This window comes from Galeopterus variegatus, unplaced genomic scaffold, assembly GCF_000696425.1.
Source record: "Galeopterus variegatus unplaced genomic scaffold, G_variegatus-3.0.2 Scaffold817, whole genome shotgun sequence".
Taxonomy (NCBI): Eukaryota; Metazoa; Chordata; class Mammalia; order Dermoptera; family Cynocephalidae; genus Galeopterus; species Galeopterus variegatus.
The window spans coordinates 307744-329212 of record NW_007726928.1 but is presented as its reverse complement, the minus strand read 5'-3'; the positions used below and the strand labels follow the sequence as shown (position 1 = coordinate 329212).

The window sequence follows — 21469 nt, the reverse complement described above, 5'->3', positions numbered from 1 at the left end:
CCGGGGGTTGCGATCCCGTTGCCGGTCAGTAAAAAAAACAAAAAAAAAAAAAAAAAAAAACTGAACTGTTTAGTGACTATCCTCTGCATTGTGGTTCCATTACTCAAAAGATTTACTCTAAAAATGAGAATGAACAACAATAATGCATATATGTTTTGTTCATTTATTTTGTTTTGTTTTGTTGCTGCTGTGGGGTGGAAGGGAAGGAGGTAGATTAAATATCAGAATGTTACTTCACACTCAGTAACTGACAGGCTAGTACCAGGTACGTGTTCTTTTGCTTAATAGTGAAGATGAAAGTCCATTCACCCTGACTCATTTCATTCTCCTTTACTTCATCAATGCCATGGATAAGTAGTCATCATAATCTATTGCTGGACTTCTCCTTGCCCCAAGACAAGTAGTAGTTGAATCTTGGGCTACACTTGTGACATAGGTTTCTTAAAATGTGATGGTGATGGATGATAATTGTAATCCTTTGTCAGATTTCTTAGGACACATGAGGTTGAAGAGGCTAGGAACTCATCACTTTTTTGCTGTACAACTATCCCCAGTGGTGTCATACTTGTTTAAACTTTATTTCTGATTTACTCACTGTATTTTTTACATATCTTGCCCTTTAGTGGTTCAGTATTACAAATATATTTTCAGTATTATATTATTAATGCAATATAATAGCTCTTTTTTTCTTCCTAAACTCACACCTCCTGGTGGTCATTGTAGTTAGATGAGCACGAACCTAAGATGAAATTTTGTCATTGTGTTATAAACTTTGTCACCAAACATGTAACCTTCATTAGCTAGAGAGAGAACCTGTCCCTGATATTGTCTTCAGACCTTAGTGCTCCTCCCCAGTGTTAATATTGTACATGCTCATTTGAAACCTTATTGTGGGGTGGAATATTGAGGCTGCTTGAAGTTCTGAAATTCCAGAGACCTTTTAGTAGCCAGAGTGCTTGGACGCTTTTTAGATTTAGCTTATTTGATTTCTTTCAGATCTTTGTCATTGTTGTCCATTTGCATTCTTCTTTGAAATTCTCCACTGGCTTGCTGACATCTCTCGTAATTCTCTGACTTTACCTTACTAGGCTCCTTCACTCTCTCAGTTTCTTAAATATTGGTATCTAGTCTCCTTTTTTTCTTCCCATTATACATCATCTTTCTAAGTCTCTTTTACTGCATACATATTTTGAATCACTACTACCTACTTGCTAATTTTCCCAAATTCTTTTCTTACCTCAGATCTCTCTTGAGTTTCTGACTTCTATATCCATTACCTCCTATATCATATATCTTTACTTAAATATCTTATAGCTACTTCAAGTCAAAAGATTTAAAACTAAGGGCCGGCCCATGGCTCACTTGGGAGAGTGTGGTGCTGATAACACCAAGGCCACGGGTTCGGATCCCTGTGTAGGGATGGCCGGTTAGCTCACTTGGGAGAGTGTGGTGCTGACAACACTAAGTCAAGGGTCAAGATCCTGTTACTGGTCATCTTTTTTGGGTGGGGGGGCATTTAAAAGTGAACTTTATTATATTTCTACCAGAACTTGCCTCTTCTCCTCTTCTCCTCCTGTGTTTCCTTTCTAAGTAAGTTACCACCATCCACCAGAAACTTATGAATCACCCATTTCCCCCTATCTCTCATTTCTAGTCAGTTACCAAAACAGTAAGGCCTAAGTGGTCAAAAGCGTGGATTTCTGAGTCAGACCTGGTTTCAAGGATTTGTATGTGGGGCTTTTTAAAGAGCAGTATAAATCTATTTTTAAAACATTTATGAAGAAATATATATGGAAATATATAAAAATGGAACAGCTCTAGTTGAAGGAGGAGGTGTAGAGCCTCTACCATTCCACCTGCTTAGAGATTGGAATTATTATCCTAAGTTAGTTTTCTACTTGCTAGTTTTGTGACCTCAGAAAAATCAGTCTGCCCATTTATGACATTAGGGTAATACACTCTGCTACCTAATTTGACAGGATGGTTTTAGGATCAAGAGATGTGAATGTTGTTTTTAAGTCAGATTTAATATTTTATAAAAAGTATAAATGTAAAGCACATTTTGAGGTACTGCTTTATACACTTGTGGAATCATCTACATCTTTTAGTTAATCATGTCTGCTGCACATCTTTACTAAGTAAAGATGGTGAAGGGACATTCATAACCGCTGGTAAGAGCATAGATTAGTACAAATCTGGGGAGTAATTTGATGGTAGGTATTAAATTGTCCTTAAAAATCTATGTATCTTTTGACTCAGATGTAAAGAGGTTAGAAAGGGTTTATCTATATGCATGTTTAAACAATATTGTTAAAAATGGTGAAGAATTAGAAAAACCCTGAAAGTCTAGCAATAGATGATTGCTTAAATATAATTTGGTATATTTATATAATGGAATATTGTTTGAGTATTAATATCTATGATGTTGGGCTGGCCGGATAGCTCAGTTGGTTAGAGTGCTGTCTTTTTTTTTTTTTTTTTTTTTAATTTTTGGTCTTTTTTTGTCTTTTTCCGTGTCCGGCAACGGATCGCAACCCTCAGTGTTGCCCCCGTACCGGACCGGGGACCGGCAACGGGATCGCAACCCTTGGTGTTGCTCCCGCGCCTCGCTCAGCCAGTGAGCAGGAACCGGTCTGTATGTGGGATCCGAACCCTCGGGCGGGAGCGCCGCCGCGCTTCCCAAGCGGCGCACTATCCAGTGCGCCACTGGGCCGGCCCTAGAGTGCTGTCTTGTAACACCAAGGTAATGGGTTTAGTTCCCTGTACTGGCCAGCTGCCGCTGTGCTCCCCACCCCCAACAAAAAACTATATCACATATTACATATACATGGTGATATAAAATATGGGCATAGAAAATTGTATGAGAAGACTGTACTGAAAGGTTAGTACTGGTAATTTCAAGGTGTTGGGATTTTTTATCTTTCTTTTACAAAAAGATGTTTGTTAAGGTCATAAGTTGTTATAATTTGTACATATGTTGCACATACATATTATCTGTTATATGAGCTTCAGTGTTAGGAGCTGTATGCTCTGTGTTCAGGCTGAGTTTCAGGCACTAGGACTTGACCTTGAGATAGGAGTGGAGCTAGGTTGGAACATTAAATATTTATAGGTACTATATGTGATTTGTTTACCCTTGACATTTTCCCCTTTATTCGTCTGATAAAAAAAAAAAGAAAAGAAAGCTAAGAAATAGATGTCTTTTAGCTTCTTTGTTTTCCTTATTATTTTGGGATATTCTAACCAAAGGGAAGTTTATTTTTGTTGAAGGTTTATAGTATAGACTTTGACATTTGACAACACAAAATATTTGATGGAATATCATGAGGGAGCCATTGCCTTCTTATTTTGTATTGACTTGGAAGGCCCAAGTAGAACTACTTGGTGAAATTAAAAAGTAGACTTCACCTTTGTATAAAGAAGATAGTTCTAAGTGAATTTAATTAGCCATTAGTAGAACGGGCCAGAAGGTACAGGCTGTGGTATGAGCAGCACACAGACACAGACCCATAATAATATTAAGTATTTATCTTTCCCCATCCCCTATGTCTGTGAATATGATGCGCTAACCATGTAATTATTATACTTTGATCTTTGGCATGCTACTAATTACTCGGTATATAAAGTATTTGCTTTAATTCCCTGTTATCTTTCTCCCTCCCTTTTTTGGTTTTGTTTTTAACATACTGTCAAATTAAAACTTAATCCCACCAGTTCTACATTTCTATTAGAGTTTTTTTATTTCATAAAGCATTAGGTGGGCAATGGCATTGCCACTTATACAAGGATATTCAATAGGAGCATTATTTATAGTAATAAAAGCATGTGTTTCTATAATGGGATACAATATAATTTTCATAAAAAGAAGCAGATTAACATTTCTTGATAAGGAGCAATAAGATTAAGTGCGTGTGACATTATGTGTTTATGTGACATTCTGTGTAATCCATAGTTTGTTTTAAAAACAAGGAGTAATTATCTCTAGAAGACTGTAGGTACGTGTGGTATTATTTTGGTTTTGGGGTTTTTTTGTGTGTTTTTTGGTTTTTTTGCTGTTTGCCCTTGACTTGGCAAGGCACTGCCTTCTAATCAAGTGAAATAACTGGCCAGGCCAGGTATGTGTGTTTATAGATGTAGGTTATAAAGTGGTTGCCTCAGGGATGGAATATTGGAGATCAGTGGTAGAAGAGACTTTATTGTATCCTTATATATTTAAAACTTGTTTACCCTTGCACATATATAAACTTTTAAATTATTTAAATTAATTTGTAATGTTTTAAAGGAAATCCCAAGCAAACAACTATTTCTATCATGGTGGGAGTTGAGGCTCAAAAAAATTGGGAAATATTGAAATACCTTGGGAGGAAGGTAGTTGATTTTCCCTTCTCTGAAAGAATATAAGGCAAACATGAAAAGGCATCAGCTAATTTAGCTTCTCTAGACTTCGAATTCTAATTCTAAATGAATGTCTCATTCTGTGATAGTATGCTAAGTTTATTGCTTGTGCTCTTTTTCACCCACTCTAATAGTTTAAAGTTATTTATAAGAAACACTTACTATAATTTTATCAAAACATTTCTCTACAAAACTGAATTGCAGTTGAGTATGTAACAAGTAGTAAGGGAAGGATAAATGTAAACATTAGCAAACTTGATGATTACAAATTGATATCTAATTATATAAGCTATATCTTGATCTGTAGAGGGTCCACACACTGTGAAACTTAGAACTAAAAGCTTAAGAGTAAGATAATATTATGGATGTATTGTGACAGGGGCCAAATGTTCTAGAGGCTTTTGGGAAAGGATGTCCCTTTTTTTTTATGAAATACTGTGTGATTTGGAAGGAAATACTCTGAGTGTCATCAGCCTTATGGGATTTAAATAAAATGTTATTTCTTCAAAATAGAAATGAAATTTATTTTTAGGAGTCATTTGAATTTTTTTATTTTTCAGAAATCGAGCTATAGCAGATTATCTTCGTTCAAATGGCTATGAAGAGGCATATTCAGTTTTTAAAAAGGAAGCTGAATTAGATATGGTATGTTTGACTTTTTACTATTATTTATAATATAGTTAATGAGCGGATTTTACTCAAGTATCAAGTTTTACTTAACAGTCAATTCAGTTACTTACAGATCTTGTCTTTTGTTATTGTGGTACCTTGACATTGAACTTGATTTTCACTCCCTTTTTTTTGTATAATCAGATTTAGTAATGTTTGGGCTTAGAGATGAGTGGTCTCTATGTCTTGAACTGTCGTAATTAAGCCATTTTTTAAAGGTTCTCATTTTTTCCTCTAGAATGAAGAATTAGATAAAAAGTATGCTGGTCTTTTGGAAAAAAAATGGACATCTGTTATTAGATTACAAAAGAAGGTAACTAAGTCTTTTTTCCTTGAAGTTAGCTGTATTCAGTGTGTTGTTATATACACTTCCTGAAAATATTAACATAAATTATTCTGCATTAATTAGTAATTATATAATGTTTAAAAGGCAAATTAAAGGGCCAAGCCCGTGGCACACTCAGGAGAGTGCAGCGCTGGGAGCGCAGCGACGCTTCCGCTGCGGGTTCAGATCCTATACAGGAATGGCCGGTGTGCTCACTGACTGAGCGCGGTGTGGGCGACACCATACCAAGGGTTGTGATCCCCTTACCGGTCACAAAAAAGACAAAAAAAAAAAAAAGGCAAATTAAAATACGTTTCCTATGCTTTATGAAAACTTTGACCTAGAACAGATTATTGCTCTTATACATTAACTCATGCATCCTGGGATGCTGACTGGGTTGAATCTGTATAGTCCAACTTTGAGGAATCAATACTGAAAGAACTTGTTTGTGCACCTAGAAGGGAAGAACGCATGGAGCCAGTGTGATGCTAGGAAAAGAACAATGAAGTGTGCTCTTAGACAAGTCATTTTCATCTCTGAGCTTTCACTTTTATCTGTAAAGTAAAGGCAACAAATAATATTCCAGTCCTAAAATGTATACTTTGTAGGCAAAGGTTAGAATAAATAAATAACATTATTGTAATGAGTTCATCCATACAAAGTTCTTAGAAAAGTGCTTAGCATGTAGTAGATGCTCAATAGATATTAGCTTCTGTTATGAATATTAGTATATATAATATAATATGTGATTTGGAAAGAATTTACTAAGAGTAGCTAAGTTCACTGCTCTTCCTCTAACTCGTAGTAGAAGACTTTTACCAGATATAAATTGAAATTTTTCTTTGAGTTAAGTAGTTAAGATGGTTGTATTGAATTTTTCTGTTTTTAGTTTTGTCACACTTTAGAGTTGGTAGTATATAAAACAAATCATTTTCATTTAAATCTGACAAATGCTCTGCAAATTACTGAAAGTTTTTCTAGTCTTCTGCATACATAGATGCAAAATAAAGGCAATTTTAAAAAATATCAGATATGCAGTTTTTATTGGAATCTATCTATACATAACTTTGTGTTCTTTCTCAAGGTTATGGAATTAGAATCAAAGCTAAATGAAGCAAAAGAAGAATTTACGTCAGGTGGACCTCTTGGTCAGAAACGAGATCCAAAAGAATGGATTCCCCGTCCACCAGAAAAATATGCATTGAGTGGTCATAGGAGTCCAGTCACTCGAGTCATTTTCCATCCTGTGTTCAGTGTTATGGTCTCTGCTTCAGAAGATGCTACAATTAAGGTAGTTTTTGTTAAAGGTTTTTGTTAAAGTTAATTGGGTGAGAGAAATAAAAATATCCTGAAAATGAGGACCAAAGCAGAAGGACCGGAGGGACTCTTTGAAACTGTCTATGTAAGTGATTTGGTTCTGAACCTTAAAGACAGAATTAGAATAAAATTTCATTGTAGCTCATGAGAGGCATCTTGCCAAATAAGTTTGCCAATGAATTTGAGAAAATGTGATGTTACTAATTTAGTGTTGGGCAGTAGGTCACCTGTGCTTGAATAATTTTTGTTCTTAGAGAATGAAAAATATGTGCCTTACTTTTAAGCAGAGGTGATATATGAAAATATTGGTTTACAAAACTAGTAGTTCAGGGGGTGGATCTATTCTGCAAAATAATTCAATAGGGTTTTTTTTAAATTGGACTCCTTGATGGTTTTTTGGGGGGGGGAGGGAGGGGGTGGGCTGGTGCAAAGATTCCAACCCTTGCCCTTGGTGTTAGAACACTGAGCTCTAACCAACTGAACTAACCGGCCAGCCCTTAGTATTGGCTTTGTTTCCAGACTAAACAGTTTTCTCCAGGAGTGTGGGAATATAAGAACTTTTCATTTTAGAAGTCATGTGTTTCTCTCTCATTTTTGAATTTTTCCATAGTAAGCATATATTTTAATATTGTATTTTTTTAATTAGGAAAAAGTTGGTTTTGTTCCAGGCACAATAAAATGACAGTTGTATAAACCACCTACAGAAAGATGAGATAGTTAAAATATGTTATGTTTAGGTAGATTTCTCTACTTTAAGGCTTACTTCAGTTTAAGTTCCAGATTTTAAGTTTCATTTGTAAAGGTATAACTAAAAAAATGTAAGTAGATTGTATATATCAAATAGCAGCAGTCCAGCATAAAATGCAGACATGAGGGATATGTGACTACATTTAACCAGTTCTTCAAATTAAACGTTGTTTTACATTTTCCTTATGTGGTTTCTTTAGTTTCTAAATCAGTGACTTTTACCTGGTGGGCTGGCATTACGTGGGGATAGGCTACAGAGTAATTCTAAGAAAGTCTTAAATTCATAGGTGTGTTCTGTATTTCTGTGAGCTGAAATAATTATATGCCTAATACATTAACACATTACTACTTTTTTTCAAATGTAGGTAGACCTGTGTTTAAGTTATTAATTTCATGATAGTCTTTTGACAGTGTGTACTAAAAAAACTGCAACTGCTATCATGAAATGTTGGGGTGGAGGTAGATATTCTTTTTTTTTTTTTTTTTTTTGACCGGCAATGGATCGCAACCCTCAGTGTCGCGCCCGGACCGGACCGGGACCGGCAACGGGATCGCAACCCTCGGTGTTGCCCCCACTCCTCGCTCAGCCAGTGAGCGGCCGGTCTGCATGTGGGATCCGAACCCTCGGCGGGAGCGCCGCCGCGCTTCCCACGCGGCGCACTGCAGCAGTGCGTCACCGGGCCGGCCTAGATATTCTTGAATAGGTGGAAAACTTAGGCTTAACTGTTGATTTTTGCAACAATGGTATGAAAGCATAAACAACTATAAATGTACCATCTTAAGATATATCTATTGTCAACTTTAACATATTACAAGTGGTAGTGTTCTTTTTTGTTTTTATTTTATTTTTTATTTGTTGCTTGCCTCCTTGCATGAGATACAAGTGGGAGTTTTAAAACTTTCATTTGTAATCATACTGCATATCACAGCAACTACTTATAGTTTTCACTTTTCATTTGGTCTTTATTTAGATGGGTAGTTATTTCCTTAGTGAAAAGCAGTTGTATATAGTTTTAACTTTTTTGATTAAACTTATTTTAGAAATATCTTTCTTAGGGGCCTGCCTGTGGCTCACTTTGGGGGAGCATGGTGCTGATCAAGGCCACAGGTTCGGATCCCTGTATAGGGATGGCTGGTTAGCTCACTTGGGAGAGTGTGGTGCTGACAACAACAAGTCAAGGGTTAGGATCCCCTTACTGGTCATCTTTAAAAAAAAATAAAAGAAAAGAAAGAAATACATTTCTTTGTTTCTAATGAATCATCATTAGAAGTCGTCTTCCTTTGGACCTCTTATTTCCAGTTATCTACTATCATAAATAATGTTCTTCTGGGGCCGGCCCGGTGGCGCACTGGATAGTGCGCCGCTTGGGAAGCGCGGCGGCGCTCCCGCCCGAGGGTTCGGATCCCACATACAGACCGGTTCCTGCTCACTGGCTGAGCGAGGCGCGGGAGCAACACCGAGGGTTGCAATCCCGTTGCCGGTCCCTGGTCCGGTACGGGGGCAACACTGAGGGTTGCGATCTGTTGCCGGACACGGAAAAAGACAAAAGACAAAAGACAAAATAAATAAATAAATAAATAAATAAATAATGTTCTTCTGTTCATTTTTATACATAAAATCTTTTCATCATAAATTACTTCCTTGGGTATTTTGTGCCATGCAAAAACTGTTCCTACTCCACTTCTGTGCTTTTTTTTTTTTCTTTAATTGTGGTAAAACTAGGTTATTTCTAAATGACAACTGTGATAGAGAAACTTTTAAAAAAACTCAAAGGTGAACATCAAGGGGCCGGCCCGGTGGCACACTGCTATAGTGCGTCGCTTGGGAAGCGCGGCGGCGCTCCTGCCGAGGGTTCGGATCCCACATACAGACCGGCCGCTCACTGGCTGAGCGAGGAGCGGGGGCAACGCCGAGGGTTGTGATCCCGCTGCCGGTCCCGGTCTGGTACGGGCGCAACACTGAGGGTTGCGATCCGTTGCCAGTCACGAAAAAAAAAGACAAAAAGACAAAAAAAAAAAAAAAAAAAAAAAAAAAAAAAAAAAAAAAAAAGGTGAACATCAAGAAAGTGTTTTGTAATTTTGTAACTATCTTGGGCGAAGTGCTTGATATGTTTAAAGCTCAATTTTCTCATTTATGGGGGAGGTGGATTAAAAATGTCGTAAGATTCTTTAGCGTAAAATAATGTATATGTGATGTATATAACAGCACAATGCCTAGGCCGGCCCGTGGCTCACTCAGTAGAGTGTGGTGCTGATAACACCAAGGCCACGGGTTCGGATCCTATATAGGGATGGCTGGTTTGCTCACTGGCTGAGCGTGGTGCTGACAACACCAAGCCAAAGGTTGAGATCCCCTTACCAGTCGGTCATCTTTAAAAAAAAATAATAATAATAACAGCACAATGCCAGGTGGATAGATGGTAAGGGCTCAATAAACTAGCTAATGTTAGTTATTAATAACAAAAATTAGAAATTGTGTTAATATTAAATAATTTCTTGCGTACATTTGGTAAATTCCATAGGTCTTTTGGAGCCATTCAGTTACATTTGTATCATCAATATTTGAACTATAATAATTTAGGAAATGATAGAAGATATATATTTGCAACAGTTCATGACGGTATTTTTAATTACATCATTTAAATTTGTGAAATATGGGGCCGGCCCATAGCTCACTTGGGAGAGTGTGGTGTTGATAACACCAAGGCCACGGGTTCAGATCCCTATATAGGGATGGCCGGTTAGCTCATTTGGGAGAGCATGGTGCTGACAACAACAAGTCAAAGGCTAGGATCCCCTTACCGGTCATCTTTTAAAAATAAATAAATAAATAAACTTGTGAAATATTATTTTCGGTTGTCATTTAGAACTAATTCTTAATTTAAAAAAAAAAACAAAAAATAACAGACAGAACTCTGGAAAATACGGTCAACTAATAAGCAGAGGAAGGATTGCCAACTTTAATATGTAAAGAATTCAAACAGATTTGAAAAGCAGTAACATCTCAGCAAAATGGACATAAGACAGGAACAGACAGTTCATGAAAGAAAAAACAGTAGCTCACCAATAATAACAAAAATTTTGGCTTGCCTACCAATAGTAGGAAAAATGTAAACTAAAATTACCATATATGTATATATCAAACTGCCAAGGTATTTTACCTTGTGAACAAGAATTTCCAATGGTGGTAAGAGTTTGATGAAGCAGGCATTCTCAGTACACTTGATACACTCTTACGGGAGAGCAATTTAGCAAAGTATAAAGGGCTTAAAAAGTTTATACTTTTTGACCCACCAATTCTTTTTCACCATCACTGTTTCACTTAAGTATTGCAAAACGAGGACAGATTTTTTTCAGTATTTCACGATGTGCATCATAATGTTTTCTATAGTAATGAAAAGGTTTAGCTAACAATAGGAATCTCTTTAAAAGTAATATTTGCTAAGTTTTTAATGGCATGGAAAAATATGGTAAGAAGCAGAGGGACAGTGGGGTAATGAAATAAGTACACACAGTTACTATGCTTAAAAAAGGGCATAGAAAAAAATGGAAAAACCATGCCATTGGTAGGATAATGTATATTTTTATTGCCTTTATATCAGTACATTATAGTTTTTTATTATGAGCATTTATTACTTTTATAATCAGACAAAAGGTAAATATCAGAAATACTTAGAAAATAAAGAAAATATATAATTCTTATGATTTTCTTATAATAAAAATAAAGAAAAAATATAATTCTTATGACTCACTTGAAATTTATAAGCTAACACTGAAATGCCCTGTTTGCTCACCATTTATGAAGAGACTAGGGGTCATTTTCTGGTTTATTTATTTTCAAGAAAATGCTCAGGGCCGGCCCGTGACTCACTTGGGAGAGCGTGGTGCTGATAACACCAAGTCAAGGGTTAAGATCCCCTTACCGGTCACCTTTAAAAAAAAAAAGAAAATGCTTTAGTGTTCTTTGATGAATGCATTGGAAGAAACCCGTGACTCACTTGGGAGAGCGTGGTGCTGATAACACCAAGTCAAGGGTTAAGATCCCCTTACCGGTCACCTTTAAAAAAAAAAAGAAAATGCTTTAGTGTTCTTTGATGAATGCATTGGAAGAAACGTAACTGAAACTTTGGAATGAACTTCAAGATCGTACCTTTTGTATTTTCAGTATGTAAAATAAAGAGTTCGTCTTAATTCTTGGTGTCAAAATTAGACATTTACATATCAAAAAGAGACAAAGATACTACAAGTAAAAAAAAAGTACAGACGAATATCATTCATGAACATACCAGGGTTCTTCACAAAGTTCATGGAAAAACAGAACTAAAAGATATATGAATTTTTCTATGAACTTACTTTTTTGAAGTACACTTGTAGATGCAATATCCTTAATAAATTCTAAGCAAATTGAGTCCAGCAGTTCATAAAAAGGATAATTAATACATCACAACTAAGTAGGATTTATTCCAGAATGCAGGATTGGTTCCACATTAGAAAATAAGTGTGATGTACATCAACAACAACAAAACAATAGGTTCATAAAAAACATTTGACAAAATCCCGACATCCATTCATGATAAAAACTCTCAAAAAGGTAGGAATAGAAAGGAGCTTCCTTAACCTGATAAAAGGTTGAGGTATGTGAAAAACCTCTACAGGAGGTATAATACTTAATGGGGGAAAACTGAATGCTTTCCCCCTAAGATCAGGAACTAAGGGCAGGATGTACAGTCTTTACTTATTCACATTGTACTGGAGTTCCTCCTGGCCAGTGCACTAAGGAAAAAAAAGTAGAAGGCATACAGATTGGAAAAGAAGAAATGGAACTGTCTTTATTTGCAGATGACATGATCTTCTACATAGAAAATCCCAAAGAACCTACCAGTAAAAGCTACTAGAACTATGACTGAATTTAACAGAATCACAGAATACAAGGTCAATATACAAAAAGTAATTGTATTTTTATAAACTAGCAATGAGTAATTGAAAATTAAAATTTAAGAATACCACTTACAGTATAAAATAAAAAAAACCCTGAAATACTTAAGGATAAATCTAACAAAACATGCACAAAATTAGACACAAAGTAATCCCTTTCATGTAAGTGCTTGAACATGTTAAATGGTAAAAATTTTGTTTATATTGGGAGGGGTGCGTAAGTTCTCTACAAAAGAAGTGTTTTTAGAAGATAGTTTATTTTTCTTAAGTGCAGTTTTTATGTAGTTGTGATTGTATGTGTAGTTTGTTTTCTTTTTTACATAAAATCGTATTCATGCCATAAATTCCTTACAGATGCAAATTTTATATGTACTTAGCCATCCCCCAATGTTGGATATGTAGATTGTTTCCAAGTTTTCAAAATGCATTGTCTGAGTTTCCCTAAATGGTTGACATACACCCTACCCAGGTAAATTTGTACTTACTGTGGGAAGAATGGAATCAGTGTTTTAGTGTGTGGAATTGGTGTTGGTTGAAGACTGATCTTCAGACTAGCATTTGGCCACCAGAATGATAATTTAGTATCTTCTCCAGCAACAAGTTTCTAACATTTTTTCTCAATAACTCATTATTTCTATTCTTTTAGAAAAATTGTATTTTAAAAATAAGACTATTTCTTTAAAAAAATCAGAATGACATACTTTTGTAAATCTGCTATTCACAAACTGTTTATGTCTTATGAAATCTTCCCTTGGCCCCTGAGATGTCTGAGCTCTGCTAGTCTAGTAGAATTGAGTACTACTCTGTTGTTCCCCTAATATTCTACATGTAAAATGCCTGTCATAGCACCCAAAACATTTTTTTTCCTGCTCTTAAATTTTTTCACTTACATGTCTGTTGCCTGTTCTCAGACTGGGAAAGGACTTTGTCTTGTAGCTTTATAAACGTGATCACTAGCATAATTAGGTATATGGTAAATACTTAATAAATGTGTTGCTATTAATCTATTTTAATAATTATAATATCAGTTTTCTCTATAGAGAAGAGACCAATTTATACTTAAAGATATGATATTTCTAAGACAGTTATCCTTTGTTACTTGTTCAGTAATTAGTAATGTGCCAGACTGGCCTCCTGAGTACAAATGTGAAGTGAGAAGGGAGTGATAGGTAGGTATTAACAGATTTTCTGTTCACTTGACAGGTGTGGGATTATGAGACTGGAGATTTTGAACGAACACTTAAGGGGCATACAGACTCTGTACAAGACATTTCATTTGACCACAGTGGCAAGCTTCTGGCTTCCTGTTCTGCAGATATGACCATTAAACTATGGGATTTTCAAGGCTTCGAATGCATCAGAACCATGCATGGTAAGGGGTGGAGGATAGTACTTTAATAGTGATTTCTAACGTGACACTTCAAAGAGAAGAGTACTGTTTTTAACATTGTGCAGGTTGCCTACACTCAACTCTTAATTGTCTTAATTATTGGTGGAGAAGTATATGAGGTAGATAGTCCATAGATAAGCCACAGGAGCTGAAAATTGTTTTTCTTATAAGGTACTAGTATCCGTTACTGGTTTACATAAAATATTTAATTTGTTTTCATGAGTATCTTTGGAAAAGAAAAACTACCAAGGCATTTTTCCATCTTTGAGAAAAGGTGAAAATGAAGTTACTGAGTTTTTTGTTTTTTATTCTTCTCAATTGGGAAACTGAAGTCCAGAGAAGAGTAGGTACAGTGATAGCTGAAAACCCAGATGCCCTTGCTCACTTTTAAATGTTCCACGTATACTGTACTCTCATTGTTAGCTTATTTTCCGGGTCTTGTCGTGAGACTATTTTCTGAGGCAATGTGGTTTTGTGAAAAGAGCATGGGCTTTGGAATCAGATGTATCAAATTCCTACTCGTTTACTTATGGCATTAGGAAATTTTAATCTCTTTTTATCTGCAAAATATAGGTAATAAGTTATCGTGAGGATAAAATAAGATCATATACTTAAATTATCTTGGTGTAGTACCGGGCACATAGAAAGTGCTCACAACTAGGGCCGGCCCGGTGGCGCACTGGATAGTGCGCCACTTGGGAGCGCCTCTGCATTCCCACCGAGGGTTCGGATCCCATGTGGAGACCGGTTCCTGCTCACTGGCTGAGCGCGGTGCGGGCATGACACCGAGGGTTGCAATCCCGTTACCGGTCAGTAAAAAAGAGACAAAAAAGGGAGGAAAAAAAAAAAAAGTGCTCACAACTAAATAAGGATTTTTGTTGTTTCTTTAAACATGAAATTTGAATGTTTGAACTGGTTGGTTAGCTCAGTTTGTTAGAGTGTGGTGCTGATAACACCAAGGGCCAGAGTTTGATCCCTGTACTGGCTAGCACAAAATGAAAAAAAAAAAAAGGAAAGAAATTTGAATGTTTGGATTTTGTATAAGGAACCACATAACTGTGCTAATAATAAGAATTTTAAAAAATAGATTGGTCAATGATGCTAGCACACGAGTAAGCTATGTGATTATATAGAGGTTGCAATTTGAAGGGTGTGTTTTTCCCCACAAATTGAATGCATTCGGGAAGTTTATCAATTAAAGGAATTCTGGCAAATCCTTTTGTAAAGTCTACTATTTATATTTCTTTAAGTTGCCTGTATCTTGTTGCTCTAACTTAAAAAACAGTTGTATATTCCTTGTGATTTTTTATGAGGACTCTGGGACTTTTTCTACAAAGGATAGCTAATTAGGAATGCATTTTTTAATCCCTGTGGACATCAACAACAAAAAGATAATTCTCAGCCACTATTTTAAATAGAGGACCAACTCCCCATTTTTCTTATCCATTTTGTTTAACTTTGTAAATCTTATTTCTTTTCTTATATCATAGAATATCAACCATAGATTCACTAACATTCAGACTCACTAAAGTATATGCATATATTCAAACGCTGTTAATGCTTATGTCTCTGATGTTAACAGTTGTGCAGGCTAAAATTTAATCATAAACAGAGCTGGTTGCTTATTTCCTTGTGGATTGTCTTAAGTTACTAATTCCTTAACTTTTTTTGTGTAAATCCAGGTTTCTTACCAAATTTATATAAATCCCAGTGTATTTAGAGCTTCCTGTGTGATATTTGAAATCCCATAGTAAACTGGGGTTTAATTGCTCTTGGTGGTATATTACTTAATATTAATACATTGCTGTTATATGTTTTAGGCCACGACCACAATGTTTCTTCAGTAGCCATCATGCCCAATGGAGATCATATAGTGTCTGCCTCAAGGGATAAAACTATAAAAATGTGGGAAGTGCAAACTGGGTAAGTAGGTTTAGGTAAGAAGGCTAAAGAGATTTAAAAACAAAACAAAACAAAATTGTGTTCTGAGTGTTCCAGTAATTTTGACTTTAACCCAGAATGGTCACTGTGACTGTTATGTTATATCCTTTAAAACTAAATTTGGGGCCGGCCCATGGCTCACTCGGGAGAGTGCGGTGCTGATAACACCAAGGCCGTGGGTTCGGATCCTATATAGGGATGGCCGGTTTGCTCACTGGCTGAGCGTGGTGCTGACAACACCAGGCCAAGGGTTGAGATCCCCTTACCGGTCATCTTTAAAAAAAAAAAAAAAAAAACTAAATTTGATCTATAAATTCTTCCAAAAAGGAACACAGAGACATTATAAGAGAGACTGTATGTCCTTGAGAGCTATTTCTATGTAATGGCTTATTTTCTTTGTGATGTTCTTTTAGGTGATGTCTCTGTGGGTTTAAATTAATATATAAATAATGTTTGTGCTGATATGCCTCTGTTAGGCAGAATTTGTGCTTAGAATTACATTTGATTGTTGTGATAAAACCTTAACCTACTGGTTTAACGGTGCTGATAACACCAAGGCCACGGGTTCGGATCCCATATAGGGATGGCCGGTTCGCTCACTGGCTGAGCGTGGTGCTGACAACACCAGGCCAAGGGTTGAGATCCCCTTACCGGTCATCTTTAAAAAAAAAAAAAAAAAAACTAAATTTGATCTATAAATTCTTCCAAAAAGGAACACAGAGACATTATAAGAGAGACTGTATGTCCTTGAGAGCTATTTCTATGTAATGGCTTATTTTCTTTGTGATGTTCTTTTAGGTGATGTCTCTGTGGGTTTAAATTAATATATAAATAATGTTTGTGCTGATATGCCTCTGTTAGGCAGAATTTGTGCTTAGAATTACATTTGATTGTTGTGATAAAACCTTAACCTACTGGTTTAACCTACATTAATAGAGCATACCTTTTCCCCAGCATGGTAGAAATATTTTTGTTAGATTTATAGTATGTTTTTAGTTTGAAAGATTTTATTACTTTCTAGATTTTGTTGGTTTGGTTAGCTCCTTAATGATACTCCCATAAGCTTATTTGACTTTCTCACCTGTCCCTGTCTTTTATTAAGCAGGATTGTACATTTATTCTGTTGACTTGCATATGATTTCTCTAACTTGGTGCCATTCTTTTTATCCCAATGCATAGCTATATTTGTATCACTTCTGGGAAGTGTCCTCATGATTGTCGTTTACAATGTAAATTATCACTTATATTGACAGTTACTGTGTGAAGACATTCACAGGGCACAGAGAATGGGTACGTATGGTGCGGCCAAATCAGGATGGCACTCTGATAGCCAGCTGTTCCAATGACCAGACTGTGCGTGTATGGGTTGTAGCAACAAAGGAATGCAAGGCCGAGCTCCGAGAACATGAGCATGTGGTAGAATGCATTTCCTGGGCTCCAGAAAGCTCATATTCTTCCATCTCTGAAGCAACAGGATCTGAGGTACTATGTGATTTATGTTATTTAATGATTTTATTGCTAACATTTTAGAACCTTGGGTAACTTCTGATTCTCAAATTCAGGGCTATTAATGCATTTAAAAACCTGCATCCCAGAATTCTTTTTTTTTTTTTTTTTTGTCTTTTTTTGTGTCCGGCAACGGATCGCAACCCCCAGTGCTGCGCCCACACCGGACCGGGACCGGCAACGGAATCGCAACCCCCGGCGTTGCACCCGCACCTCGCTCAGCCAGTGAGCGGGAACCGGTCTGTATGTGGGATCCGAACCCTCGGCGGGAGCGCCACCGCGCCCCCAAGCGGCGCACCGTAGCAGTGCGCCACCGGGCCGGCCCCTGCATCCCAGAATTCTGAATCTTAAAACTCTTTACTCTTTCCAACTTGCAAATGTGTTTGTATTTTTTAACTAGTGATTATTATTGCAGTCAGATGACCCTTGATTTGATGTGTGATGGGGATGGGGATTCTCCTGAAGAGTAAAAGTGGTTATTTAAATTTATCAGAAATGCCATGGTTGTAAGAGTATACCAGTGCAAAATCAAACTTGTGGGAGAAGTCAGTTTCTTCTAGAAGAATAGCCTTCTTTAATGAACATAATTATTTTATTTATAAATTTATGGCGAAATGTAGTTCAGTATTTAAATATATGTTTTTTTGTTTTTGGTGGCTGGCCAGTATGAGGATCCAAACCATTGACCTTGGTGTTACAAGGCTGCCCTGTAACCAACTAAGCTAATCAGCCAGCCTAAATACTTGTTTTAAATGAAGACTTTTACCTGAGGCCTCTGATCCTCTTGATCACTGAAAGTAGTAGCAGTGTGGACTTTTATTACATTTCTTCATAATTCTTAATTTGTGCTCTTTATGATTTCAGTCTTATGATTAATACCTTAAAAATGAATTACACAGGGCCAGCCAGTTAGCTAAGTTGGTTATACCAGGGGTCATATTTTGGTTACACCAAGGTTGGTTACATACCCATACAGGCCAGCCACAAACAAAACAAAACAAAATGGGATGTTATTTTTGTGAATAAGTTGTATGTGCCAAAATTGACCGCATTTTTTTTTTTTAAATAGAGGCATTCCTATCATGGATTTTTATTTTTGTTATTTTTATTTTTTTTATTTATTGTTGGTGGCTGGCCAGTACTAGGATCCTAACCCTTGACCTTGGTGTTGTAACACCACACTCTAACCAACTGAGCTAACTGGCCAGCCCCTATCACAGATTTTTAAAACTACATTATTTTAAACAAAACATGAGATTCCCACCCTCCACCCCAGTTATTTTTCTAAAGGAAGCTTCTATTGTGATCTTTTTATTTTGGCTGGCCCCTTGCATTTTCAAATTCTTTTTACTGCCCTCTGGTGGTCATTACCTACCATATGTCATAAACTTGATTTGGCTGAACATTTATGTAAAAGTAAAATTAAATAGTTTTTAAATCCTTCTTGATTACAGAAGTCTTGAGCAGTAAATTTATCATCTGTTGGTATTATAGAAACTGAATCTTAACCTAAGTGGAGCTTTTCTATTTTATATTATCTGGGTTCTTCCTGCATAGCCTAGGTATAGTGTCAAAAGACTTGTGTATTTCAATAGATAAAAATAGTGTTGTTACAAAATCAGAAATATAGATCACTGCTACGTAGAAGCCATTTAAAGTTCTTACCTAACTTCTTGCATAGGACACTTAATTTTTATGTTTTCTGTAGACTAAAAAAAGTGGCAAGCCTGGGCCATTTTTGCTGTCTGGATCCAGAGACAAAACTATTAAGATGTGGGACGTCAGTACTGGCATGTGCCTTATGACCCTTGTAAGTCTGCATAATCTCACCACTACTTTTGCATCTTCACTGTATTTATACCTTTTGGGATTAGATGCCTTATGATAGTCTTACTAAATAATTTCATTTATTCCAGGCTTTAAAGTAATTTATTTGTAAAGATGTTTTTCCTTAAACTTTTGTAATTCCATTGTTGTAGTGATATGAAAGTTATTTCTATAGAATGTCATGTTATATAAAGAATCTACAAAGTTAGTCAGTGCTGGGGGTCTTCGAAGACTTTAGCTCACTGTATCTTTAGAAATTGTACAGTAACTCCTATGGAGGAGAAACCATATTCTTATAGATTCATTCATTTTTCAAGATGTTTGCTTCTCTGTTTTACTGTATTTATATGAATTCTTTTAACTCTTATCTCTTTGTTCACATGGTCTAGCTTATTTGGTTTATTTTACCATTCTGAAATGAATGGCTCTAGCCTTATGATTTGGAAATGCTTATTTCATTTTAGAAACATCTAGATCTGTATGAGGATATATAAACGCTAATAAGGGATTGTGGACATTCTTATTTGCCTAAAGGAATTTCAAGGGGATCTGTGAAGTGGATATTCATCCAATAGCAGTTTATAATTTGGCATCTATGTTTATTTAGAGATCTTTAGGTGCTAACTATACCTCGAAGTGATTATCTCTCTAAGTTATGATAGGCACATGTGGAAACATCAACAACAATTGATGAGAAAATTAAACTCTAGTAGTATTCTGAGCTGACTTCAGTTGTACTACACGTCACCATGAATTTCTTCAGGAGGTTTCTGGCTCCTATTTTTCAGCTGAAGAGGGTACTTTTTTCCTGCTTTGTTTTGGGTGGCCACAGGAAATGATTTTCTTGTTGAGGCTTCTACCTCTAGTGATTGGTGACTTTTATAGGTCACTGTAATAAACCGAAGTATTTTGTTTAATTAATTAATTATTATTTGGGGAGGGGCAGTTGGCTGGTACAGGGATCAAAATAGACCAAAGTATTTTAAACAAGGGCAAAGGCAGGGCTGGCCAGTTAGCTCACTTGGTTAGAGGGAGGCGCTGATGACACCAAGTTCAAGGGCTTGGATTTCTGTACCAGTCATCTGCCAAAAAAAAGAAAAAAGAAAAGAAAACATGAGCAAAAGCAAAGTGAACCAAGGCAAAAGATAATTTGCCTTGGTTGTCTCTCTCTCTTATTTTTTTTTTGTCTTTTTTCGTGGCCGGCAACGGATCGCAACCCTCAGTGTCGCGCCCGTACCGGACCGGGACCAGCAATGGGATCACAACCCTCAGTGCTGCACTTGCACCTCGCTCAGCCAGTGAGCGGGAACCGGTCTGTATGTGGGATCCGAACCCTCGGCGGGAGCGCCACTGCACTCCCAAGCGGCGCACTGTAGCAGTGCGCCACCAGGCCGGCCCCTCTCTCTCTTTTTTAATTAGTTCTTTTTATTCTTTTTACAAAAGCTATGTAGTCATTTCCATTGTAGAAAATTTTAGAAATCTACAGAAAAGCTTATAGAAAAAAATAAAAATCATCCTCAGATCACCCTACCATATCTAATAATAGCTTCCAAATGTATTTTTCTAGACTAGGGCTGCCCAATAAGACTTTTGGCTATGATGTTCTGTATCTGCACTGTCTAATATGGTAGGTACTGGCCACGTGTGGCTATTCAGCTCTTGAAAAGTGGCTGAGACTGAAGAACTGAGTTGTTAATTGTAACTAGTTTCTCTTTGGGTGCATGTGGCTAGTGGCTACCCTGTTGGACTATACAGTTGTAAACCTTTTGCTTAATATGTAGATAAAAATGGTTTTATACTGTTATATTATGGGTCTTCAAAGAGTTCATGGAAAGATTCATATTTGTTAATTCTATTTTTCCACAAACTTCTTGAAGTACCTTTGTATTGCTTTGTAACAAACTTTTAATTTAGAAAGTTTGTGACGCCTGTGTTCTTAGGTACTCTTCTATACTGATTACAGAGAGTGCTTTGTTGAACATTTTGTTAACTGAAACTCTGGGCACATCCTTAATTATTTCTTAGGATAAATTGCAAGAAATGGAACTGCTAGAACAGGGGATATATAAGTGGATGGATGAATAGATATGTAGTGAATGCTTGTGTATTTTTCACCTAGAGTCACCAGTTAATTTTCCTGTGTGTGTGTACACATGTGTACATTTTGCTGAACCATTTGAGAGTTTGTCATAAACATCATGACATTTTACCCCGAATACTTTTATCTGTATCTCCTAAGAACAAGGGTAAAATTAATCACTCTCAAAAAACTTAGCATTGATATACTACATATTCAAAATTTCCCCCGTTTACCCCAATTATAGCTTTTTTTTTTTTTTAACCCCTATCCAGGATCTAGTCAAGGATCACACATTGCATTTACTGGTCATGTCTTGTGAGTTTCCAGTTTCCTTTAA

The 21469-nt window shown here is 36.4% G+C and overlaps 1 protein-coding gene across 2 annotated transcripts in view; it reads left to right on the top strand.

Annotated features, from left to right (window-relative positions):
* The window catches only part of PAFAH1B1 (platelet-activating factor acetylhydrolase 1b, regulatory subunit 1 (45kDa)), an 83395-nt gene that overhangs the window by 56322 nt on the left and 5604 nt on the right, over nt 1–21469 (top strand). For both annotated transcript variants that reach the window (XM_008572668.1, XM_008572669.1), the window contains 7 exons: nt 4956–5040; nt 5303–5377; nt 6474–6680; nt 13592–13760; nt 15599–15701; nt 16973–17201; nt 18934–19035. In XM_008572668.1, coding sequence (XP_008570890.1) covers nt 4956–5040; nt 5303–5377; nt 6474–6680; nt 13592–13760; nt 15599–15701; nt 16973–17201; nt 18934–19035 — 970 coding nt within the window. The remainder of the gene's footprint in view (nt 1–4955; nt 5041–5302; nt 5378–6473; nt 6681–13591; nt 13761–15598; nt 15702–16972; nt 17202–18933; nt 19036–21469) is intronic.